The sequence below is a fragment of the Dicentrarchus labrax genome, unplaced genomic scaffold (assembly GCF_905237075.1).
Source record: "Dicentrarchus labrax unplaced genomic scaffold, dlabrax2021, whole genome shotgun sequence".
NCBI classification, from domain to species: Eukaryota; Metazoa; Chordata; class Actinopteri; family Moronidae; genus Dicentrarchus; species Dicentrarchus labrax.
Genome location: NW_026136710.1, coordinates 7,478,293 through 7,505,043, shown reverse-complemented (window position 1 = coordinate 7,505,043; position 26,751 = coordinate 7,478,293). Strand labels below are relative to the sequence as shown.

Here is a 26,751-nt window from a genome sequence, read left to right as displayed (position 1 = left end):
CAGTGACCCTTATCAGAGAAGAGTTAATAGTTTTCCAGCTAACAGACATTTAGTAACAATTGGTCCACAGGAGACACAAATGTGTCATGAAACTTTGGTACATAGCAGGTACAACAGTGAAGCTCTTTTGTCCCTGAACTGAAAAGAGTGTATTATGCCTTCAAGGGGTTTCAGAGCTGTGTTTTCTCCTTTCTCCAATTCCTGGTACCTGTCGGTACACTATTAACAAATGTAATCTTTTAATGTGTTTGGTGGATCTGCCAAGTCTAACATATCTGCAACAGCATGCTGCAGAGAGAGAGAGAGAGAGAGAGAGAGTGTTGCATAAATCACAGATAAGCCTGCAGGGATCTCACGGCAGCAGTATTTCTCAACACATCTCCAGGTCCTGCCGCAGGGTTTCTCCTCCAGGCTGTCAAAATACTCCAATTTAAAGTTGTACTTCACCACATCTGTTTATTTTCTGCAGTGCTGATAAGGTTGCTATGGATGTGTCTTTAACAGAAACACTGTTCATTAAAAGGTTAGAGTTTTCTTAATAAAGAGAATATTAATGTTTAAATATAAATATTTACCTCCAGTTCTTAAAGTTAAGGGGAATATAATGAAAAAGAATATGTATGTATTATTTTCCTGTTTAAAGTATAAAAGTGCTCCCAGTTTGGTGTGTAATGTAACTTAATGTAGTAAAAGCATTTTATTGCAATTAAAGCTGTAAAATATAAAATGCACAAATACCTAAATAATGCAGAATTAGACTACCGTTATTTCCAAAGGACACCAAAAAGCAATTTCAGTATCATAACTGATTTGGTTTACAGTGAACTATACAGTACAATGTGTATTTTGGTGATCTAATTTGATTCAGCATACCAAAAACACATCAAACCTCAGCATAATACTTCCTGCTGTGGACACAAGAGTCTTGTAGAGTGCAACTCAGTCAGGTCAGTTCAGAGGTTAATATCATCCATTACATCCACACAGTCCTGACACACCTCCTCTACATTGGCCTTGTGACCTGTGCTGGTGCTGTGCTCCTTCTCTGTACATTCAGTGTGAAGTGATAAAGTAAACATTAGAGCCAGGATGTGCAACTCACAGACTGTCTGAGGAACCAGTGAGCCAGAAATGTGTATTGTGGTTCTCTATTCTGCTTTTTGAATGTTCTAATTTCTTTTTTATGAGTATTTTTTATGTATCAAAGCCCACCATGTTGCATCTTTTCAGCAATGCTAATGACACTATTGAACTATTTGTTGTGCCCAAAGAATGACTCCTAATGGTTTTGGTGATACTCTGACTTCTCATCTAGTGAGACTCCTTTAGGCCAACATTTGTATTTATTATGACCAAATATTTGCCAAAATAATGACATTTCCCCGAGCCTTTGCTTATGTGTTTAGTGTTCATATAGCTAATTGATCACACAGATTCTACCCTGATAAAGCTAATGTCTGTCATTTCTTTCCAACTTTAAACAACAAATGCACTTTTTGTGATTCTAAGATGGAAGCCGTCACTAGTACTTATTTTGGGTTTAATTTACAGAAGAACCTTTCAAAATAAAATGTTAAAAGATATTATACTAACAAAGACTGACATTAATTTGCTCTAACAGACCCAAAGGTTTTTCTTTCCCTTTTTTCTTTACATATATTTTATTTGTTGTACAATTTGATCTATTAATATATTCTAAACATATTATTACTGTTATATTGTAGTATACATATTCTTACATGCCTTATTTTCTCTCTCTCTATATATATATTTATATATATATCATAGAATATTGCATGCAATGTTTACATACTTCTTATTTCTTATAATGTTTCTTTTTTCTAGAATGGGAGCATTTGTGACTCAATTTCTCGCCAATAAAAATTAAATAATTAGCAATAAAATATTTCTGATTCTTATAGTTCATGTATTGAATGAACTGAATTAACTTTATCTAAAAAAAACAGAGCCACAGGCATGACTGTAAATTTCTTTTTTGCATTTGAATGCATCGTGAAGCCCACTAAATTGCAATCATGAGAATGCACCAACAGGGGGCGATAAAAAAGGGGCAAACACGCACTTGGCTGAAGTCTCCGTCCCACTTTCTCCTTTCCGTGTGACGGCAGGTGAAGGCGCACTGCGACGGGGCTGCAGCACTCAGAGACAAACTTGTTGGACTGCTGGTCCTCCTGCTCTGTTACTCTCACTCTCTCTCTGTCAGCAGCTGGATCCTCCTCCCCACAACTCTCTGAATCAGTCCCGAAGTCTGGACCTTGCCACTTTTCTCACAGTTTTATTTGTTGGAATTAAATTTTCCTGAACCGAGGCTGCTGAAATGAGATGTAAGTATCTGTGATTTGTTGCTTGTGTGTCTGCAGTGTGTTTTTACCTTTCTGTACTTAAACACTCATTGATTTCTACACAGCTGTCAAAGCCTCTGTCCTAGGATCAGTTTTGGCTCTTCTCTTGCTGTTGAGGGAGCCTGCATGCCGGGGTGATGAGGTCGCCTCAAACACAGGTAGGTGAGAAGTCAGTGGGTTTGGACATGGTGTTATGCCTTCCATTGTTTGTCTGAGTATTTGATGCTTCAATGGCTGGCATAGGTCGGTGCGGGAAACAGATGTTCAGTGGAGTATGAATCAGTGTTTTCAGAGAAATGCTACTGGTCTTATCAGGCCTTCCTCAGTACCTGGTGGATTATGGATTCTAGACATTCTGGTAACCCTGATAATAAAAACAGGTCCTGGCAAGCCTGCTCCAGGCATGATGTCATTTAGCACTGTCACAAATAGAAAACTAAGCATTGTGAGGGGGGCAATTATGGACAATGCATATCAACTTGTTCTTCTCACTTGAGTGAAACAGAGTCATTATTTGTATTGAGAATTTGGCCTTTTAGTCCCCTAAAAGATACAATTTCAAGACTCTCTGCACTGACAGATTTGTGAAACTGGATAGGCCTACATATACATATATATTTGTAGCAGTGTAAGCCCCAAACAGACTTTTCCTGCCTGACCTGTGGCCAGACATGTGGCCCGACCTGTACTACATCCACACAGCAGCCCCCTCATGTACACAGTATACCATCAGGCCCTCAGGAACCACAACATCCGCTTACACACATGTGAACAAAGACTTTCACCTTCTTCTCGTGCGATTTCTGCTTTTATGTGCTGCCAAAATTGTCTCTGAATCAGACATCATGTCATTGTTGCAGTTAAGGCCCACACAGACTCCTGGATCTTTTGAGTCATTGGAGAAAAAGTTTCAACATAAGCTGCTGATTCAGTGGCAATGAATCATTCTCAAATTTAATTATATATTTTTAGGTCGCATGCAATGTGAATTTCCATGTTATCTGTGGGATTTGAACTCATTCTGACCTGTTAAATCAGACGGTACCTGTGTAGATAACATAGTGATGGGGGGTCTACGAGGGCAAGGAGGGGCATGTTTTTGCACGTTCAGGGAAGTTTATACAACTTCTCTTGAGTAATGCTTTTTGTCAGAGTTTACATGGATGAGTAGTTTATCGCACGGTTATCATAACATACATATCTGTAATGCTACACCCTGAACTATTCTATGACAAAAGGAACTTGTAGTTATTTATGCATACATCTTGGGATGGAGGAATGTCTAGTAAAAACACTCTTATCTGTCATCATGTTGTAATTTAAGAGGATTTCATTTCTTACCCTGAAACCTGAATGTATGAACTTTGCTTGTTGTAACTTGTCAATGCATTTTTTAGAAAAGGTTTTTCATGTCACTGACTTGAGCCAAGAGGATTTTTCCCCCACCCTTTAGATTATAGACATACAGACATACATTTTAATTAAAAAAATTGTATTACATCTGTGTGGTTTTAAATTTCGGTTTTAGTATCGAGTGAGAGTGCTGCAGCTGGCAGCTGTGAAACAAGCAGTAATGTAATCCCTTCAGAGAAGGGACCGTCAATGTACTTCCGCTAAAAGTGGTTATTTTTTCCACTGACAGGCTCAGTTTGTTAATATAAGTGTCTGACAACATTATGGAAAGGACCCTACAGAGATAGAACTTTTTGTTAAAGAGTAAGATCCCTTTTGTTTAACCAGAAACAGACGTTGTATCGCTCTGCTCAAAGCCATCAGACTCCACTGACCTTTTAAAACATTGAACAAAAACAAAAACACAAATTTTATTACAGCTTGTTTTGTGCCTGACGGCTGCAGAACTCTCGCTCTGTACAGTCTCTATAAGCAAGCACTTGTAATGGACGTCATTTGTCAGTTGAATAAAGTTACCCTTAAAGGTAAAGCCAGCAGCTGGTTAACTTAGCTAGCTTAGCATAGAGATTGGAAACGGAATAATAGCCAGCCTGGCTCTGGCCAAAGGTAACATAATCCACCTACCAGCACCTCTCAGTCTCACTAAATAACGTTATATTTCATGTTTAAAGTGCAAAAACAATAATTTGTTCCTTAAACTTAGAGTTATGTGGTGGACCAGGCATAGTACCTCCAAGAAATAGTCTGTCGAATTCTTTTTTTTTACACTTTAGACGTTATTTTGAGTCAGTCCTTAAAGGCTCAATCTGAGATCTGACGTCTGGTTAAAAGTATTAGTAGTAGTAGTAAAAGTGTTGATCCTATCTTGTGCTAAGGCAAATGATAGTTTTTGTCGGGAACTCAATCACTGTGCAAGAAGCAAGTGTCAAGTCAATATTTGATCTTGATCTCTTTTTCAATTTCTTACAATGTCACAGCTTCATATATATGAGTTTATGTAAGTATTTCTCACTGTCTTTGATGTGAGCTCTTCCTGTTTTCCACAGTGAACCCATGCTGCTATTTACCCTGTCAGCACTCGGGTGTGTGTGTGAGGTATAGTGAAGACAAGTATGAGTGCGACTGCACTCGCACCGGCTACTACGGAGAAAACTGCACTGTCCGTGAGTCCAGTTATCCTCATAAGACAAGCTCTCATATCCTCCTCTTATTATTGCACTTTTCAGGAATTTGAAATATTCTGCTTTTCTTTTGTACATGAGACGGAAAGGGCTCGGTGGCTGATGAAAAAGGGTTTTATTTTGTTGTTGTTAACTCAGGAAATAGAGCAACATAGCTCCTGGCCGACAGGGTTAGCACTCCATGTCTAGACCCAAATATTTGGAAGAATTGGAGGAACTGCCAGAAAGAGACCAGCTGGATCCGAGCTGCTTTTGCTGATCTCTTTCCTGAACCACCTACTAACTCTGCTGGTCTGCTTCTCATTAACAGGGAACCCTCACACACTGTAGTGCTTAATCAGATGTGATGTATTTGGCAGGCAGTTATGCAGTTACATCACGCTCATCAGGCATATGAGCAATCAACCTTTGATTGTGCAGAGAAAAACAGAAAGAACGAGGAGAAGGATGGAAAAGACAAGCAATGGCAAACAGGGGAAATGGGATTGAGTGATAAGATTTACTTTAAATAATATTTTTTACTTCTTACACCATGTAGAACAGCCACACATGTAGCTCGTTTTACACAAACAGGATCAACGTTGAAACATCTTAATGGAGCTTTGGGATTTTGGAAATAGGTCCACAAACACACATTCCTACCTTTGGTACAGTATTTAGGCTTTTCATGTTATATTTATTCTGTTAAAGCAGTTAGAGTCAATATTGTTATAATAACAATGTATCAAATGACAATGTGAAAGAGATGTGATGAACCAACTTATCATAGTATTATCACCCGAACCTGATGCTTCAACTGGGTGTTTAGCTGTCCAGCAACTGTTTTGGTTCATCCTCATAGTATTCTTTCCAGCCTCAACAGGCAGTTATTTTCAGTGAACAACCTCAGAAAAAGCCCACTTTACACTAACTGCTCTGCACCAAATAGCAGACAGACAATGTTAGCAACTAGCTGGTGAATATAGTGCATTTAACAGCTAAAGTTACAGATATTTATACCAAAAACAGAGCCAAAAGAGAGTGAACATCGGATTTACTTACTTAACATTCGGGGTTCAAAAAACACTACTCCCAGTGAAAGCAAGTATTGCTGTGTAACTGCCTGATGAGTAAATATGCAAATATTTGCTAATTAGTTCTCCATATTAATTTGAAAGGTGATAATGTGTCACTAATGAGTTTAAAACTTGTTTCGGTTCAGTTGATATTGTCGTTTAATGAGGCATTATCGCAAACAAACCAGCTGACACACCGTAAGCCTGGACCTTTTAGGGCTCCTGGAGTTTTGGGGGCCCTGGGGCAGTTGCCTGCTTTGCCTGGTTGGTAATCCAGCCTTGCCCCCATGATGCTAAAACTCCTAGCCTGATAGTCATACTGAATTGTCATATTATTTACTTTATTCAGTGAATGGCTGAGCAATTTAGTGAATGCTTAGTGTCCTGTGAGATACTGATTTTGTCAGCTGTGAATTTCCACTCTAAATTCCCAGCAGCCCTGACTTCCAGTAACAAGATTGTTTTTTTCATTTGTCCTCCCACCACAGCGGAGTTTTGGACCAGGGTGCGTCAGTTCTTGAAGCCCAGCCCAGATGTGGTGCATTACATTCTCACTCATTTTCACTGGCTCTGGGAAATCATCAACCACACCTTCCTACGGGACGTTCTCATGCGGCTGGTTTTAACAGGTCCAGAGTCAGCAATTTATTCAAAGAAATTCACTCAGGGCTGTCAAATATTCAATGTCTAATGTCCTTTTATATTTTTAATGAACAGTTAGAGCCAACTTAATACCCACTCCTCCAACCTACAACTCAAAATATAACTACCTCAGCTGGGAATCCTACTATAATCTGAGCTACTACACCCGGATTCTGCCCCCCGTGCCAGAGGACTGCCCTACACCTCTGGGGGTTAAAGGTAAGCCACTCATTTATATTAAGTTTAAAGCTGCAATAATTCATATTTTTACATTACCGATGGATCAGATTAGTAAGTGCGATGTGAAAGGTGTGACTCATAGGGACGAACCCACAGAGATTGAGCACCAGACCTATCTTCACACTTCACATTAGCGATGTGCCAGCACTGGAGAAAGGTCTAAACCCATTATGATTGTCTTTGGCAATGCTAAGCCCAGGATGCAGGAATGTAGCGTTTGGGGGCGGAGTCATTTTGGTGGAACATTTGGACATGGGTAGGCAAGCCCTGGCATTAAAATGGCTAAATCCTTTTAAAAGAAAAGTTAACAACTGCTAGCTTGTTTATATTTTTACTCTTAAAGACTGGGGTAGGGTCAGGGTAACTTGCCATTTTCAGTGCGTAGGTTGCTAGCTCAGAGGCCGTTGAAATGAAATAGTTTTCTGCCACTGGAAATAGACGTTTAACATGTAATGATTTTGGCTCCCTTTGTCTTGAGCAGCAGAATGTGTTGATATTTAAGTAAGAGTATTGATAAGGTATCGATAAAAGTATTGTGTCAATACCGAAACTGTGCTAGTGTTGGCACTAGTACCATGAATTCTTAAATGTTGCCCTACCTATTTATATTAATACAATGATAATTGCACTATGTTGTGTATTATTACAGTAGTAATAGTTCAGTCTGTATTTTGTAAGATGATCAAGTAGCTTTGAGATAAGTGAAGATAGTATTGGAGTAAAAACACAGATGTAGAGTAGAGTAAACACTCAAATTGTCTACTACAAGTGTCTTAAAATTATAGTAAAGTATTTCCACTACTGCATAATTTTGATATAATTCATTACGAGGTACAAATGTGTGACTGCATCACTAATATGTAATGCAGAACATGTCTATTGCTCAGTTGAAGCTAAACTTTCCACCACAGCATCATGAATGAAGATTGGATGACCTTGGGCGATTCAGAAGTGCAGTGTCATGTGTTAAGTGTATCAGTACTGTTTACACAGACGCATTGTTTCAGTATTATGACTAAAGGTGTGGTGTATGTGTGTTGTGCCCCGTGCTGTGTTTGACGTGTTTTTTTTTCCTGTTCAGGCGGGGCTGGGCTGCCTGACCCTGAGCTGCTGGTTGAAAGGCTGCTGAAGAGAAGGACGTTTAGACCCGACCCCCAGGGCTCCAACCTTATGTTCGCCTTCTTTGCGCAACACTTCACTCACCAGTTCTTTAAGACCTACAATCGCATGGGTCTGGGCTTCACTAAGGCTATAGCACATGGGGTTAGTCCATTTAAAACTTTTGTCCGTTTAATAACAATAAACTTTATTTCAATAGCACAATTCTTAATGCTGCTCTAGGCATTTAAAAAAAAGTGTTAAAAAGCCCTAGAGTCTGACTCACAGTCCCTCCTTTCAATAGTACTTTATTGAATGAGGAGAGAGAACTCCACCAAGAAACGGCCCTTAAGGGCAGGCAGCAGAATTTCAGTGTGGTGACGTGGGGAGGAGGGAGGGGACGGCTAACTGCAGGAACGGATGGACTGCAGATTAAATTTACCACACCTTCAAGTGCTTTCCCAGGGGAAAAAACAAAAAAGAGAGTATAAAAATCAATAACATTAAAACAAGCAATGAATCATAAAGATATGGAGACACTGAAATACAGTTAGAAAGCAGATTAAAACATAAAATGGCAAACGTATCATAATAAATAGTCCAGGAGTGAAAATTTAAAAGCCTGAAGAGCTTTTATGTAAATCAGCAAGAGATGGGATTAAGCAAATGAGATACAGTGATTTTGTTACCTTGAACAGAGCCAGACCCTCTGTTTTCCAGTCTTTGTGCTAAGCTAAACTAACCAGCTGCTACTATGGCAAACTCTAAAAAACCTGATTGAACACCATTAAAAATCAAATAAGCACTAAAAATGGGAACAAAATCAGTCACAATGTCATCAACTCATATTTAGTCATGCTTTTAATTATTTCCTCTCATTCTCTCACCTCATTTTCTGTCTTGTCCTGTGACACATACAGGTGGATGCTGGGCACGTGTATGGAGACAACCTGGAACGGCAGCTCCAGCTCAGGCTTCACCAAGACGGAAAACTCAAGTATCAGGTAAAAGAGTCGAAACTGAATAGAAAAAGACGTGTGCACAAAGACTTACCTTTACATGTCGATCAAGATTGGAACAAATAATTTCCGTTCAAGGGCAAAGTGAAACAATATTGTGTTATGTGAGATATTTCCATGAACCAAACAAGCATGTTAGCCAAATCTGTTGCTGTCATTAGCTCTAAGAAGCATCTGAAGTTACCAGAAGTTATACATGTATACAGTTATAAATGCAGAAGTATGTAGGACTGGCACTATACAGTCAGATAAAGTGGAGAAGGTTGAGAAAGCCAGATTTGCAATGCGTTGTAATGTATAATTATTGTTTTCCCATCAGTTAATTGACGGCGAGATGTACCCTCCCTCTGTAGCTGATGCACCCATTAAGATGAGCTACCCTCCAGGGATCCCTCCTGAGGGTCAGATGGCTATTGGTCAGGAAGTGTATGGGCTCCTCCCTGGTTTGGGAATGTATGCCACGCTCTGGCTGAGGGAGCATAACCGAGTATGTGACATCCTGAAGGCGGAACATCCCACCTGGGATGATGAACAGATTTTCCAGACCACACGCCTCATCATCATTGGTGAGCTGGACACAGTTTTGAAAGAATAGCTTGACATTTTTGGAAATATGCTAATTTCCTTGCTTTATTTGATAAATAAAGCTACAGCCAGAAACCAATTAGCTTAGCACAAAGACTGGAAACTGAGGGGAACAGCTTGCCTGTCTCTATCCAAAGATAACAAAATACCAGCCCCTCTTAAGCTCACAAATGAACATTATCTTGTTTGTTTAGGTGTAAAAATGGAGTTTGTGGTTTACACGGGGTAATGTTCTAGACTATGTGTATCCACTTTTTGGCCATTGTGCAGATTAAACAAACAGGATATCATGCGTTAATTAGTGAGCTTTCAACGTGCTGGTAGGGTGACTTTGTTACAGTGCCAGGGGGGACTGTCACACAAGGATGGAAAGGACTGTATTTTATACATGACGAAGTCCTCCCCTGCTGCACTGTAACTTTTTCCCTGACTGGGGAGAAGACAAACAAAGGAATTTTTTTACACTTGCGTACCATTAAGTGTACTTTGTTATCTTTGGACAGAGCCAGGCCAGCTTATTCCCGGTTTTCCCTCTTTATGATGAGCTAAGTTAACCGTCTGCTGGCTGAGAGTATCAGACACTCAGCAAGAATAGAAAAAAAAGCATATTTTCCGAAATTTCAAACTACTTCTAAGATGTTTCAAAATCTTTTGTTTGTCTAGAGCTGGTGTTTAATAATACTGTATGTGAGCACACCTCTTAATAAACTCACTAATGATGATTTTATTTGAGCCATCTTGAGTTTGAACCTGTTCTGTCGTGAGTCAGAATCAGCTAGGTTCTTTCATCTGCCCTCCCTGTTTGTGTCTCTGCATGTTTCTCTCAGGTGAAACAATACGGATAGTGATAGAGGAGTACGTACAGCACCTCAGTGGATACCTGCTGCAGTTGAAGTTTGATCCCACCCTGCTGTTTAACTCCAACTTCCAGTATGGGAACCGTATTGCCCTAGAGTTCAGCCAGCTCTATCACTGGCACCCCTTGATGCCCGACAGTTTCTTTATTAACGGAGATGAACTGTCATACCCGCAGTTCCTCTTCAACACTTCTGTTCTCACACACTATGGCATTGAGAAACTGGTGGATGCCTTTTCTCGGCAAGCTGCTGGCCAGGTAACCACAGCCGATACAAAGAGAGTTTTTGGCAGTCACACTCTTTTCTACCTGTTTTTCTAGAACTGTATCATGTAGGTGCTTGGCTTGGTTAAATGTTGATAACTGAGGGTGACTTGGGCAATGCTTTTGTACTGTTGAGTGATTAACTGAGATTGGTGGTGACTGTAATATTTGTAGTCATAGCTACAAAAACGGTTTATGAGCTAAGCAGAAACAAATATTAATATTGTTTTTGGGTTCCCTTGCTTGTCACATCCAGAAATCTATGTACTGATCAGAAACTAAATGAATGTTTGTTAATTACAGTCTTAACATAGATTATAAAATTACAAACCTACATTACAGGTAAACATATACAACACAGACAATCAAAGCACGTCCACATGAGCTGCTTAGCTCTGCAAGGGAATGAAACACGGAATATATTTAAAATGTCTCCAATAGGATATTTCATTTCCAATATTTGTCCTACAGATTGGTGGTGGCCATAACATCAATGCTATGGTGACCAAAGTGGCCGTGGGAGCCATAAAGGAGTCCCGCCAACTCCGCATGCAGCCCTTCAACGAGTACAGGAAGCGTTTTAATCTGAAGCCATACACATCGTTCAGACAATTCACTGGTAAGAAAAACAGACCACACAGCACGAAGTGTAACCAAGCATGTGATTTACAACTTTTACAAGTCCATGAGAGCAGCTGGACATACATTCTTGGAATAAATGGCATCCGCTCCCTTTCAAGGCATTTTTTTTCAAGACCGTTCCCTATTTCCATCGTTGCTGTTACAATGTCTTCCTTTGACATTTCTGTATCAAGTTGTAGATGAATTGCATGACATTAATTTCATTAAATGCACAACTTGGACAATAGACCTTTTTCACAGCAGCCATTTTGACATGAAATAGTAGGGTAAACACAGGTGATAATACTAATTAAGGTTTCATTTCATTCTGGGCAGACAGAGTCAGGGTGCTGCTGTTGTGCATGTTGGAAAGGCTCTACTACACTAAATGAAACAGAGACTCAGTTAATGTTATTGGTAACACCTGTGTTTACCCTATTTCATGTGACAATGGCTGCTGTGAAAAAGGTTCCCTGCCACAATCACAAAATATGTGATTAATAAGAATCTACAGCTATGCTAGCGGCCCTGTGAGGCTATACTTAGGCACAGGAGATATTTTGCTCCAAACCACCAAGTATGAACCTCATGGTGACACTAGAGCAAAAGTCAGAGGATTGCCAGAATTATTAGGATTCATCGTCTGCACCAAATTGTGTGCCAATCCATACAGTAAATGTTGAGAAGTAAAACTTTGACTTGCTGGTGGTGTTAACGAAAGAAGCTAGGGGTATTTTAAAGTTATACGCCTTCATCTTCTGATCACCATGAATATTTTTTGGGGCAAGTTTCATGGCAATCAATCCAGTTTCAGTCTGGACCAAAGTGGTGGACTCTGACTGCCGTCTGTAGTGCTTATAAATGAATCCTTGATGCTTTAATATTTGTATTAACTGTGCAATACTCCTGGTTACCGTTTGCAGATAGCGAGGAGATAGCCCGCGAGCTTGAAGAGTTTTACGGTGACATTGAAGCTCTTGAGTTTTATCCTGGATTGATGTTGGAGAAAACAAGAGCCGGCACCATATTTGGAGAGAGCATGGTGGAGATGGGTGCCCCCTTCTCCCTTAAAGGCCTCCTGGGAAACCCTATATGTTCTCCTGAATACTGGAAGCCCAGTACCTTTGGAGGCAAAGTCGGCTTTGACATAGTGAACTCCGCCACACTAAAGAAGCTGGTCTGTCTAAACACCAAGTCGTGTCCCTATGTGGCATTTAGAGTACCAGCTGAGGAGCAATCACAAAGAGGGAGTGATGACAGTAAAGTAAGAACTGATGAGCTATGACCCTTCGCAGACACAAGAAGGTTATGGTTTTACATCCCTAAATTAAGGTAAAGGAGGCTGCTGCTAAAACACACAGCATGTGTTGATGTTTGTGTGGAGAACATACAGTGATGCTTGTTTGAACAGCACTGGAGAATCACACGGGACTCAGAGCTCAGTATGAAAACTCGTCTCTTCCTTAAGACTGTCTGTCTTGAGCAAACAGTGAGGACATAAACATATGGTTTTCGTTTAACGCTTTGTGCCTGAAGACTGAAATACTATCCAAAAAAAAAAAAAAACATGTTCACACTGTGCAGTAATAAAGGTATGTACTGTCTGTAGATTTATTTTAAAAGAAGTGATTGCAATGCAATATAACCATTCATTGAAATAAAACTATAGACCCAAAGTGGATTATTGTCTGTTTATTTAAATTGGCAGCGATTCAAATCTTTTTTTCTTTTAACTACCTCCTTCTTTTGTTCCTCTCATGAGTCTCCATTCACACTTCCCACCCACTAATCCTTGTGAATACACTGTTTCTTTTGTGTTGAGGCTGAATACTGGAGACAACCGACTCAGGGTTTACAAAGCATGGTTACCTCATAGCTCAGAACATGGATGCATATTAGATTATTAATATCAGACACAAACAAGAAATAATCTACAGACTCCTTTTGACAAGATCTGGTGCTGTCTGACTTTTCAGATGAGTTGAATTCTGTGATTTGAATCTCTCATTGGTATCATGGTACCTTTTGTAAAAACAAAAAGGGAGTAATGCTCAATTTAAAATGCAGTTCTTTGTGAGCCTGCAGACAGTGGTTGTGTTATAGTTGTGGTAGTAATAGAACAAGTAGTCTGTGTCATGTTTTATAGTCATATTGCCCTCTAGTTGTGAAGGTGGGTACTGTATGACAACACTGACCACGTCAGTGGGATGCACCCGGATGCACCATGGTATCGTGTTACCTTTAGGTGCTCTCAGTAAAGTCCAAATTTATAGATATACTTCAGAATATGACCCCCCTCACATATTATTCTTTGAATTACCTATTTGGATTGCAATAGCACCAGAATTAACTCATTACTCAGCAATTTTTGAGTGGCTGTGGTCTGTGTTTAGTTATTTTGTAGTAACTGCAAAATGTGTGCATTTAAGAGTAATATTTGTGTTTGAAAAATTTGTAGCAAACATCACACACTGAGCGACACTGATGACTGGCTCCCAGAATGTCCACACACAGAAAGGATGAAAAATCTGAACTATAAAATAAGATGATAATAATAATAATAAGATTCTCGTTGCGCTCATATTTAATAATTACGACATTTCCCGGAGCCCTGAAGGCAGCACACTGCGGGAGAGAGCAGATTAGCTGCGGTGTGAACTCACTGGGAGCTGGAGATACTTTACTACCGCTAGCTGACCATATCATAAAGGTAAGAGTCATTTTGTCCGGTTTTATAGCAGCGTGTACATTTGGAGTCGAGTTAATTTAACATTTCTTATGGCTAGCTGATGTTTACGGGTTGTCAGGAGGAAGTGAGAAGAGCTGGCTCAGTTGGCTAATGCTAACCTAGCTCAGTGTCACAAACGCTGTAGTAGTGCCTGCTGGTCCGGCCCGTGTCCTACTTAGTAAACAAGCTAATTGGTTTGTCGCTATCCCCTTTAGAAAGCTGTAACAATATCCGTGAGGCGCTCGCTTACTATATAATAGATTAAGCTCGCTGTCAGATCGGCACGGATTCTCCACACAACCTAACATTAGTGTGTCGGCTGTAGGCCTTCGCCCTCTCTGTTTACATGTAGTGGAGATATTCAAAGGCAGTGCAGAGATATTGGGTTTGTATTGTCACATAATGGCAACCAAACCAAACAAAGGAGCTGTACACTGTAGTTGGGGGACACTGTAATCTTCCATTTTGCTGCCTGGCCACAATCAAAAGTGAGAGGGATTTATTTATTAAGGGTGTTTGCCTGCTTGCTTCTCCATTTGTGCAAATGGGTTGGCTTACACACGGCTCAGTGCATCATTAAAGACCCCTCAGCCTAAGTTTTGTGTGTTGACACACTTGCTATAAGCTATGTATAGTGTAGATGTCCTATTTTATGAAGTAAGCCCCTTCTATCCGACCTATGACAGCTTGGATGGCTGTCAGTCTGGATTATTATGCGCCACTGACTAATGTGCTCTCTATTATGAGACAAAGCTGTTGTTAATCTGAAGATGTGTTTTTTTTTTTTTTTCTATGAGGCTTTAAAAATAAAGCAAATGGCAGCAGGGCATTAGCCATGTAAATTATTAGTCAAATCACCCAACAGCCTGTGAATGCAAGGAACTCCTCTGTGTGCAGTACAGGGATGAAGGATGAGCTCTCAGTCACGTTAATAAACACACACACACACACACGAGGATACCGTCCCATGTGTGAAGTTAGTAAGTTGCATCTGTGACCATTAACAAATGCAACCCTCAGGTGGGCCGTTGTCATGACGACTCTGGATGACAAGATCCTGGGAGAGAAGCTGCAGTACTACTACAGCAGCAGTGAGGACGAAGGCAGCGACAACGAGGATGACGATGGGGAGAACAAGACCATCCGGGACGCAAACGCCGTGGAGCCGGAGATAGACTACAGCGCAGATGGGAGCGCTGTCAACACGGGTAACTATTGCATGCACATGCACACTGAAAAGAGTCCAGATGAGACCACTGTGCAGCATTTTGTATGGGAATTAAAGACAGGTAATGAGAAGGCAAGATTTGCAGTGACCATGCTTCACGTCAGTCCCATAGTGTCACTGAAACGACACAAAAAATTACAATAAACCTCTAGTGTTGAAGAGTTTTTATAAGACATCATTGTATTAAAGATATAAAACATTATGTATGTGGTTAATACAAAATATTTGATGAATGCATTGAGATGTGTGGTTATTATTATTATAAGGAGGGTTAGAAACTATATGAGCTTAGTACTTATTTAGAGCATATTACATGTTTGCAGTAGTTAACATAGCAATGACACTGGTTATTCTTTCCCAGGACCAAAGGGTGTCATCAATGACTGGAGGAAGTACAAGCAGCTGGAGGTGGAGCAGAAACAAGAGCAGAAGAGAGAGATGGAAAGACTGATCAAGAAGCTGTCCATGAGCTGCCGCTCTGACCTCGACCTGGAAAAAGACAAAGAGAAACAGAAAGAGCTGCAGGAAAAAATAAAAGGCAAAGTAAGTAGGACGGGTACAAAATACAGACAGTGCCTAACATGGGGAAGAATGTTTATAAAAGGCTCCTTTTGGCTTAAACGTCTTGTTTCTCACACCATTGTTGGAAGTGCGTGGTTGACCTCCTCTTCAAACTGTGCCAAACTTGCTAGTGGAACACTTGCTGTAGGAAAAGCCTAAATATAGGCACGGTATTAATTAAAAACAACCTGATTAACAGTGGAATCCCTCTGCCTTTATCCTGTATTTTCTGACACTGTCTAATTATAGATCAGTCCATTTTTTAAAGAATTGTGTTACCTTTAGACGGAGCCAGGCTACCTGTTCCTCCCATTTCCAGTTTAACCTATGCTAAGCATCTGCTGGTTGTAGATTCATATTTACCGTACTTAGCAATAAAGCTTATTTCCCAAAATGTCTAACTTTTCCTTTAACCACCTGTCTTTGCCTATCCTCTTCGTCTACCCCACAGATGACCATGCAAGAGTACAACATGCTTCAGGAAGAAGAGGATGATGAAGATTTCCTCCAGCACTACCGTATGCAGCGCATTGAAGAGATGCGGCGCCAGCTCTGCCGCGGCAAACGTTTTGCACAGGTTTACGAGCTTAACAGCGGAGAGGACTTCCTGGAGGCTTTGGACAACGAGGACAAAAGCACGCTGGTCATGATCCACATCTACGAACCGGACGTCCCGGGCTGTGAGGCCATGAGCGGCAGCCTGCTCTGTCTGGCTCAGGAATACCCGCTGGTCAAGTTCTGCAGCGTGCGCAGCTCGGCCATCAGCACCAGCGCACTGTTCAGAGACAGCGCTCTGCCCGCTCTGCTCGTTTACAAAGGAGGGGACCTGATCGGGAACTTCGTGCGGCTCACAGACCAGCTCGGGGAAGACTTCTTTGCCGTAGACCTGGAGGCCCTGCTGCAGGAGTACGGCCTGCTGCCTGACAAGCCCCCCATGGTCCCGAAGACGGTTCGCAATGGAGCCATCATACAGAACACTGTGAGCGACGAGGACTCTGACCTTGATATAGACTAGAGCCATAATAGCTAACGTGCATTATATGCTTGGAAAATATTCGTACGCAGTCTGCATGGACTATAGATCATTTTTATGTATGTGGACCCCCCCCGTAGTGATGACAGACTGAACCTGGAATGCCATGTTACTACTCACACAGCAACATACAACCAGCATTGAAGGCAAAAGTAAATGCACACAGAACATCATTGAGTTTCATCACGACTTCATTCCATGAGTTATATTTAAGTAAATTCTAGCCATTATCAATATCGATAAGGACCTGTTGTTCACAGCGAGAATGATGTAGCTGTTAGGTTAAATGTTTTGTTTGAGCTATGACTGTCAACTATTTATTCATTTATTTCCCCTTTTTTTTGTTTCATGTGCATCTTCATTGTATTGAATGTGTTTCACTCTGTAGAATACAAATTCTTCACTGACTTGTAGTTAATTTTATAACTTTTATATGTGCTGTACCATTTCAAATAGTGGGAAAAATAAACAAATGTTTGGACTCTGTCTATTGTTTTTTTTTTATTTATCAGAATTTTCCAAGGTAGGGATGATAAACAAGAAGAAGCTCAGGAATTTTAAAGCTGCACTACTTGATATTCTTATACTTTTTTCATTACGTAGGTCAGTGGTTGAACACAATGGGCTGCAGAGTTCCTCCCATTCGTAGCCATTTATTGTATCCACTACTAGTATTTACAGACACTGGACCTTTTTCACACAACAAAGCCATCGTTAATGCAATTAGTTCCTTGCCTTTCCTGCTATGACAAGTCAGTGTCCTGTGAAAATGATTATAACATGATTATTTCTTAAGGAATCCAAACTCCATTTTCCTCATTGTTTATAGCTGAACAGATGAAATAAGTAGTCTTAAAAGTGGTTTTAGAGCATCTCATGTAATTAATTCCCATTATCAATATAATCAAAATGTGGTAGACACAACTCCTACACAAGTAATTGATTTATAAAAAACATTGCCCACATAACCACAATGGCCGTAATTAGGTGAGTCACCAGGTTTAACCTGCTGTAATATATATATATACAGCTTCCTCTGTTATAACACACCAGCATCAACAGGCTCCTTTCCAGTTCAGTAAATTCCCAGAGGTGAACACAGATTGTGGAAAGGTCAACTCATCCAATCCTGTTCACTCAATAATCACTCTGAAAAGGCGAGCCAGGGCTGGAGCTAATCTCTGGAACCATATCAAAACTCACTTTTCAGTTATTAGTTTAGTTTGCACTTATCCCCATTGGCCACAAGAAATTAACTGAAGTTGCGTGCAGCTCTTCAGTGGACACCAGGCTAATGTAGCCTACAAATAGTTCATCAGCAGCAGCAGGGTGAGACAGGATAGCGTCAGCAGCAGGAGGAGGGTTGTTTCTTCATGGAAGGGAGCAGCTGAGCCGTGCAGGTCATGTCCACAAAAGGCATGTTCCAGCAGGAGATGAGTCTCTGCACTGATGCCTGCCGCAGAGGGAGAAATACAGTCACACCATCTCGTGTATCTAGCACCTTTAACCCAACAAATATTGTGCTGCTGGAAGGCTCATTTGTGGCAGAGCTGATAAACAAAACATTTCATTATGCCTCTGGTGCTTACATGACCCCTTAAGCCTAACTGCAGCCTATATATATGGCCATGAAATCAATGCCAACTAATGGTATGGGCTCTGCCACAACTTGCACACACAAGGCAGTGAATCTGCTGGAAGCTTTTTCTAACATCTGCTACCTGAGCTCTCTGAATTCACTCATGATACGCACCGTGTGTTGACCATTCGTCCCACAGGTGCTGGGCATCCTCATTGCGATGTTCGTGGTGCTCGTGATGATCTGGGTCTGTATTAAACACACACCATGGTAAGATAGGGGTATGGAAGTGTATTGCAATGTATGCCCTGAAGACTAATGTTATGAAATGTGTATCAGTTGTCTGGATGAGGTCAAACAACTATGAAGAGGAAGCTACAGGAGAACATGAATGAATGAAAACAAGCAAGGGAAAGGATTAAGAGGAAACAGACACAGACAGGAAATGAGAGGGAGAGGACAAAAGTGAAAGGGAAGAGCGGACAGTTGTTTTGACCTTGGGGGTAGGACATTTAAAAACACAATGCACCAGAGGGCATACATTATACACCCTGTGTCTTGAAGTATAAATATATGGAATCACGAAATAATGCTACATGATGATTTCGGGTAGATTTAGAGGATTTATTTTTTGTATACACAAGCAATATGTGTAGTGAAATGCAGAGTACGAATACTAACAGATAAGAACGAGAATGAAGAAATGTGAAGGCTATACATTAAATAAAAACACATTATCTAAAAGATTTCTTTCCCTGTTTATGTTTGGAACAGCCAATACTGAAAAAATGTAACATTATGCAACACATATTCTTGGTTTAATATTTTTAATTTAGTTAATACGGTGAATCTTCTCTGAAAATTACTTTAAATACTGTTGAATATTTGTTTCTCATGTACCCTTAAATAACTTTCCATAACAATTTTCCTATTCAATAACTACAACAGGTACTCAAAGCTTTTAGCTGTGTTGTTTGACCCATATCTGTACTGTATATTCAAATGTTAAACTCAGTACCATTTGAGTGATGCCAGAGCATCCGTTTAAGTTCCCTGAGAGCTTGGGTGAGGTTCTCCAGCTGGTCGTGAAGGTGGATATTCTCCTCTATCAGTGCATGAATTGTGTCCTGCAGTTCAAAGCTCCAGCTATGCAGGACCAGCAGAGTCCCAGCCACGAAGAAAAACACCGGCCTCAGTCCCTTCATAGCGACCACGGTGCTCAGCCTCTATCACATCTTCACAGACACTAATCCCTCTCATAGGTGCGTCCGGATCCCGTGTGCAAGAGGTGCTCTTCACTGCAGAAATGATTGGTGCAGTATACTTTATCAGCTTAAACTCAAGGGGAGGTGACAACAGTTTGTTCTTTCTTTCCAAAGCCATGGGTGGAAAGCTGCCAGTGGGCTGCTTTAAAATCTATCCAATGTTTCCACATCAGCGGTCACAGTGGCTAAAGCAACAGAGGCCCTGTTTGCTTCAGTATAATCTATTTCAAATGAAAATGATCTGCTTAAAACATATGATGTTCAGACAACCCTTAAGTGTTCAGTTCTTCTGGGATTTATGTAAAATAAAGTTCAAGGATATTGGTAAAAATGGAAGCTATGAGCCGACTGGGTGCACAGATCAATACCAACAGACATCCTCCTGGTTTTTAATTAGTTGCAGCTAATTTCTGTCACATGTAGTACAGCATGCACATCATCGCAGGGACATCAGGACACTGTGGCAAAGGTGTTTTCAGTCCATCTGTGTATAAATATTTGAAAAACACGTAGGAGTTTGACAGGAACAAAGAAAACCATTCCTGCAATCATATGAGTAACTGTGTAGATTTCAATGACACTTCAACAGCCTCTAGAGGTTGGTCTGGTATTGAGATATTTTAGCAGAGTGCAACAAACTTCAATAAAAATAGGTCAGTAAAACCTTAGAGCCCAGTTACTGACCTATTTCTAACTACAACAGCCAAACTACTTACACCAGGTTGTTTTTATCTTTAGTTGTGCTTCTTAAATCAGGCATTTGCTGTCTTTTAAAATTCTGTTTTGTACTATATACACACACACCACACACAAGACCTGTACAATTCATTCAATTCTTGAGGGAAAGAAGCCTACATTTTCTCAACCAGATCACAAATATGTACTAATTCTCCATTTGTAAACCCCGACTTAATCCTCGACTGATCAGATTGTGGCTGCTTTTACGAGGAACTTTCACACATTTACTCGTTCCCAGAAATATTGGTAATTACGTGACAAGTATGGAATAACAAATCCAAATGCTTGCACAATCCTGTATTACAGACATAAACAATCTTTGGGCAAGTTAAGACTCAGGACAATGTAATGTTTTTTCCAAACAAAAATCTTTTATTTATTTATCATGTGAATCAGTTTATGCTGTCTTGGCAGCCCTGGTGCGCTTCTTTTTGACCACAACAGGCTTCTGGCTCTTCAGAATGGCACTGGCACGACGCAGGGCAGCCTGGGGAGACAAATTAAGACTTAAATCATGCAAATACTAATTTTAAAAAAAGAGCATCACAGAAAACAATGTGGTAACTACATATTATGCTCACCATGCGCAGGTCCTTTCTGTACTTGTTCTTGCTAATGATGTGCCTCAGGCTGTTCAGGGTGGCGCGGGAGTTCTTGTTGATGGTGATCTTCTCGTAAGAGTTGACAGGTTTGTGTTGGCCTGTGCATCAAGAAAACATACACACTCCAATGTAACTACATCAGCTATAACAATTCCAAAAACAAATGACTGCAAGAAGTCTGAGGTTACGCAACAGGCGCTGCTCATCTGCACCATGTTTGTTCTTTTCAATTCATTGCATGTTAGCCAATTCCAGGAATCGATGAGTACAAAGATAATTCAATTGGACAGACATTTAAATTCCTTCCTGGGACTGCAACCTAAACAGTCTTTTTTTCACTCTGTGCAATTCAGAGCATGAGCAACTCTCCTTTGACTGAACTGGAAGTAAGCACACTTGACTTAAAGACAAAATGTTGCTGCTGTCTCTTAAAAACACAACTGATGACAGTTACAGGTCTGTTTTCCTTTCAGAAAAAAAGTGTTTTCATTAACAGCAGCAGTCAGATTGTACAATGAAGATTTACTTCGTGTGTTCATTCGCATTATAAAAGTAACTTGTGAACATCAGGTAAAGCTAGTTTTTATTCCAAGCAACACATGACTTATTCAACCGTCACAGAAGCGCCTGAGGATCGAAGCGGCGTCTGATATTTACCTGCACGCTTCTTCAGCACGACGACAACTCCCTTGCCATCAGCTGCTGGCTGCACACCTACAGTCTTCTTGTGCACCAAACCATTGAAGCGGAAAGAGTTCCTGGACTTCAGGTTGTTGGGCTCCTGTAAAAAAAAAAAAAAAAACAGATTTAAATTAGATAACCCACCTGACAGATTGCGTTTTCAGACCGTTGGGCATTAATTTCCCTGTCAAGATCAGTCTGATCATATCCTGTTTGCTAGAGTGTACTGACTGCAGGATCCAAAATTAACTTTTTGGCTTATTTGCCAACAGCAGGTTTATCTTAAGTAGCCATAAAACTGAATCATGGGTTTTGACCTTCATACTTTAGCCACGATCTTGGGGCTCCTGCGTCATTCAGACGCCACATCTCACTAAAATGCTGACCTCGATTACTTTTCTTGATGTCTTCATGTTTTCTTTTTAGGGGCTTAACACCAGGAATGCGTTGCCACATCTCAATGACACATAACGTAGATGTTCCCCACAACAAATCTACGTTGATCTCTTAATAAGTAGTCCATCATTAGTCTTAAACCACTGACGTAAACCTCATCAACGTCACACAGTCAATGGCTTTTAACATTCATACAGTTTCCTCAAACTGTTAGATTTCATGGGTCATGTAGAGACCCAGGTGTTTCAGTCGGGGGGGGGGCAGAGGACAGGTGGGGTACTCACGGTGCTGTAGGTCTGTCCGTTCCTCTTGATGAGGAAGCTGGAGCAGTTCCTGATGACCATCCACTGCAAATGGGACGACATGATGAACCTGGACACAGCAGGACGGAGCATTAGTGAAATAACAAGACCAAAGGGAAGAGACTTTAAACAGTCACTTCATCCAACAGCTAACATCCTCTCGGCTCAACGTGTTCACCCAGTCTCTCGATTTAAAGATTATGAGCCAATGTTTAACAGCTACAACACAAAATACAGCTTCTTTTAACGTGAGCGCTCATATCGTGAAAACACAGAGCTGTTTTTTTTATTCACACGTTAAAGCACAGTTTGCTAAAGTTAGCTCCACGGCTCAGCACAAGGGACTGAAGCAGCACGACGAGGCCTGAAGTCGGCGACGTGCTTATAAACGTATATTCCCATTTAAATACACTAAACAGGGACAATATCTGCCACCTGGGATGTACACAACAACCAACACTACAATACTAACTTACTTTATGCGACTAAATACAAGTAGGGAGACACAATAATTATACTTTAGTGAGCGGCTAGTAGCAGCCGAAGCGACCACGTTACCTTTTAGCGGAGGAAAAGGACCGGAGAGACCGGAAACCGCTTTACGGACCCTCTCTCAGAGATCCTTCCGCACCCACAGCAAAGTATTTACGACCGAACCCACTTTTTAATACATTTAAAACATATGCAATCAATTATTATTATCGATACAATAGCGATTTAAACAATATTACGACGCTATATTATATTTTTAATGCAATTTCACGGGGTACTAGATATCCTCAAATTCAGCGGAGGAACACGTCCTCACGGCTCTCGGTGACAACCCGACGTCATTAATGCGCGCCGCGTGTTTACAGACATCCGTCCAAAAAAAAAAAATCAGTCTCCAGTTTCCAGCTGTTGTCACCCTGAACACCGAGCAGTTTCCAGCTGTTGTCACCCTGAACACCGAGTCCTACTTTAGATTATGACATGAGTGCAGCTGGAGGACAAGCACGGTCCCTGTGGATGTTGTCTCAGTGTTGATGTGAAACCAAAAAAGTTGTCCGAGGTCGAAACCCTCTTTAAAACTGCTCATTATAAAGTTACAGTGATGTGACACTCACTTAATGTGAGAGGTCAAAACATGGATGAGGAAGAAGACCTGGAGACACTTGGTGAACAGCTGTACTCTCTGATTTACCCCAACCACCAAGAGGATGCTGGGAAACTCACAGGTGAGGAGATCCTGCATTGCATGTTGTCTGTTTTTTTTTTTTTTTTAATTCAAATAAACTGTGACTCTCAGAACATCAAAGTTCCTAATCCCCGGTCCGGGTCTCCAGGGATGTTGCTGGAGCTTCCAGGTGCTGTCCTGAGTCAGATGCTGCAGGACGAGGCCACGCTGACCGCAGCCGTGGAGAAAGCCCTCAGAGCCCTGCAGCTGGCACAGGAGCCCAGGTAGAGCAGTGGGGCAGGGGGTTGCCAGACCTCCAGCATTATGAAAAGGCTGGTGGGACAGTGCATGAGGGGGATTATGTAATATAACTTAGAGTATTGTGCCATGAAACAGTAGTTCTGCCCAGGAAACATCAGCGTGTATGTCAGGTCCTTTCAGATTGTGTATCCTCATGTGACTGCACCTCTTGGCAGCCAGGTGACATGTAAGGACGAGGATGACGTGTCGGTGTCCTCTGACTCTCTGGGTGAGCAGCTGTTTGAGTTGGTGGATGTTTACAACACCGGCCACTCGCAGAAAATCACAGGTGAGCAACCCGTTATTTGACTCAGCAAATACTGAATATTATGCAGCAAAATACGGCTTATACGTGAAGCAGCTGATGAGTTATTTGCACGCACGTAATGTTTTAGAACAAGTTCAGTTAATCTGTAACAGCTGTGTAATAAGTTCAAGGTGATTTCTGTAACAATGTTATGTTTTCTCATATCATTTGGTAAATGGCAAAAAAAATAATAGAGAATTGGTTTCTTCAGTTTGATTTTCCAGTTTATTGTTTAACTAACTGCTTAAGAAAGGCACTTAGCTCAACAACTATGGCCATCAAATTTGGTACACACATTTATATTGGCCTCAGGATTAATTCTAATTCTTGAAGCATCGCAGTGCCCAACTACAGTCTCACAGATCCGCCAGCATGGCTGTGGACTTTTAGTCTTGTTATCATCTATATGCTTGTTTATATATATTATCCATCCTTTGCACTTTGCTACTGTCTACAAATGTTGTTTTTGTATTTATTTATATTTTTAACTGTATGTATATCTGTACATAGCAGTCTTTGTCTGTGTTGTTGAGCTTGTTGTCCTGTTTATTTATGCTTATTCTCCATATGTACATTGAGAGCAACGTAAAACCGGAGTCAAATTCCTTGTATGTGTGCACATACCTGGCCAATAAAAGTGATTCTGCTCTGATTCAAATGAATTTATGAGAAACTAGTGAGCGATGTGTTAAAATATAGTTGCTGTTCTTCAACAGGAATGCTTCTGGAGCAGCACAAAGAGGCCGTTTTAAACCTTCTCTCTGATCCAAAACTGCTGGAAGAGCAGGTGAACTTTGCCCTGAAGACACTTAAAGAGTATGTGACTTATTAGTGTTTGTAGAATATACCCATATTTGCATAGAAGTGCATATTCATACATTATCATCCATATCCTTTTCTTTCTCAAGGTGCATCTTCATACAGTACATTTCCAGCACAACCATTATTGTACTTTACAGGCCATTTTCTAATTCACATCTACACAATAAAATATTAAAAACCAACCAATATTCATTGATAAATTACAGTAAAATCACTTGTTTGAAATAACGTTCCTGCTGCGTCTCTTCAGGCAGAGCATGGAGGAGACGGACATTAGTGACTCATCGGATGCCGACGACACAGAGAGGCTGGGAGAGAAGCTCTTCTCGCTGGTGGAGGAGCTGGACCCACTTCATGCTAATGATATTACAGGTGACCTGATACACTGCCTGTAGTGGCATTCTCTGTAGATATCAGCCATAGATGTAGTATCTTTGGAAGTTTTATAAAGTTTTTGTATAGGCCTTGTAAGGTGTGGATAAAGATTAATCTGTTTGTGTAGGTATGCTCCTGGAGATGGACCCAGCTGCTCTCCAACAGCTGCTCAGTGACCACACAATGCTGGAGGTTGCTGTTCAGAAAGCACGAGCAGCACTGGATACTTAAAATTGAACTCTCTCTACTTGAACAGAAGAGGACGACAACATTTTACACACAGAATAACACAGTTATAAATTAATGACTTTGATGAATTTGAAGAGCTGACACCACTTTAGGAGATCGTGATAATACAAGTTGCCTATTGCATAACCAGCTATTTGTGTTTTATACAGATTTTTGAGTGACCTGTGGACAGTTTTAGGTTTTACTGGACGTACTGTAAATAATTGAAGAGTCTAGTAAGCTTATTCTTAGCTGAGATTACATTGGTGTTATTGTCCCTTTCTAATACGGGTATGCTCACTTTGCTGGTACGTGATTATCTTTCTCAGATAAATTGACTGGACATAAGTGCCATTGTGCCAAACATCCACAACAAGACATTAGACTCATCGTTTCTTGATGGAATTGTTTACAGCAGGCTGTAAGTCTATGAGAGAAGTGCTTATCTATGTCCTGCTATGATGATTTGCTTGTTTTGGTACTGTACTCATAATGATTTAACTGTATAAATTGGTGGAATATCTTTGCTAACAAAAAATACAGCAGATTATACATAAACTAAAGAAGCTCTACATTAGCAATATGGCTCTATGGATGGCATTATCTGTCCAGCACTTTAGCACAATGGGATGGAGGGACATGAAATTATGTCCAGACATTCATGGACACCAGAGGATAAATCCCACCAACTTTGATGATCCCCTAACTTGTCATCTAGCGCCATCATCAGGTTGAAATTTCAGTTTGTCCAATACTTTGGTTCATGATCAGTTGATTCAGAGTCAGAGTATGTTTTTACTGGATCAAACATCACGGAGTATTTATCATTTAGAGGAAAGAATGCTTAGCGCTGTGACTTGAATATAACATTAATATACGAGAGGCACAAGCTGGGGCTAGTAGTTAACTGACTGTTAGCAACGTAGAAAAACCTCTTAAGTTGGTCACCCCAGTGACATTTTATTTGTACTTATATTAGGTAGAAATCAAATGCAAACCTAACTGGCCTTCCACTGTGTGTGTTCTGGCCTATGTATCTCCTCACCGGCACTGTGTAAGGTTTGCCTGGCTCTGCACATTTAACAGTAGTTTAATTAACAGCTGGACTTTCCT

The 26,751-nt window shown here is 40.7% G+C and overlaps 3 protein-coding genes across 4 annotated transcripts; 2 read left to right on the top strand and 1 right to left on the bottom strand.

Moving 5' to 3' along the window:
- Positions 1-2,117: 2,117 nt before the first annotated feature.
- On the top strand, positions 2,118-17,373 carry pdcl (phosducin-like). Of its 2 annotated transcripts, XM_051412622.1 has the most exons (15): positions 2,118-2,345; positions 2,429-2,521; positions 4,823-4,939; positions 6,501-6,641; positions 6,730-6,873; positions 7,976-8,157; positions 8,913-8,996; positions 9,331-9,577; positions 10,424-10,710; positions 11,188-11,335; positions 12,261-12,601; positions 14,976-14,992; positions 15,260-15,273; positions 15,655-15,836; positions 16,306-17,373. In XM_051412622.1, the coding sequence occupies exons 1-15, from the start codon at positions 2,339-2,341 to the stop codon at positions 16,867-16,869; spliced, it is 2,568 nt and encodes an 855-aa protein (XP_051268582.1). In that variant the 5' UTR covers positions 2,118-2,338; the 3' UTR covers positions 16,870-17,373. The 2 variants fall into 2 exon arrangements, with proteins under 2 accessions (XP_051268582.1, XP_051268581.1); XM_051412621.1 differs by lacking the exons at positions 2,118-2,345; positions 2,429-2,521; positions 4,823-4,939; ... (7 more) ...; positions 12,261-12,601; positions 14,976-14,992 and adding an exon at positions 13,929-14,047 and having other exon boundaries at positions 15,086-15,273.
- A 3,445-nt stretch (positions 17,374-20,818) lies between these two features.
- rpl28 (ribosomal protein L28) lies at positions 20,819-23,133 on the bottom strand. The gene is made up of 5 exons (XM_051411868.1): positions 23,009-23,133; positions 22,433-22,520; positions 21,729-21,852; positions 21,051-21,169; positions 20,819-20,956 (listed from the first exon to the last, which is right to left on the bottom strand). The coding sequence occupies exons 2-5, from the start codon at positions 22,511-22,513 to the stop codon at positions 20,867-20,869; spliced, it is 414 nt and encodes a 137-aa protein (XP_051267828.1). The 5' UTR covers positions 22,514-22,520; positions 23,009-23,133; the 3' UTR covers positions 20,819-20,866.
- A 131-nt stretch (positions 23,134-23,264) lies between these two features.
- On the top strand, positions 23,265-26,219 carry LOC127370120 (uncharacterized). The gene is made up of 6 exons (XM_051411867.1): positions 23,265-23,667; positions 23,776-23,890; positions 24,083-24,195; positions 24,930-25,029; positions 25,286-25,407; positions 25,538-26,219. Exons 1-6 carry the CDS (start codon positions 23,577-23,579, stop codon positions 25,639-25,641), a joined length of 645 nt encoding a protein of 214 aa, XP_051267827.1. The 5' UTR covers positions 23,265-23,576; the 3' UTR covers positions 25,642-26,219.
- Positions 26,220-26,751: the final 532 nt, after the last annotated feature.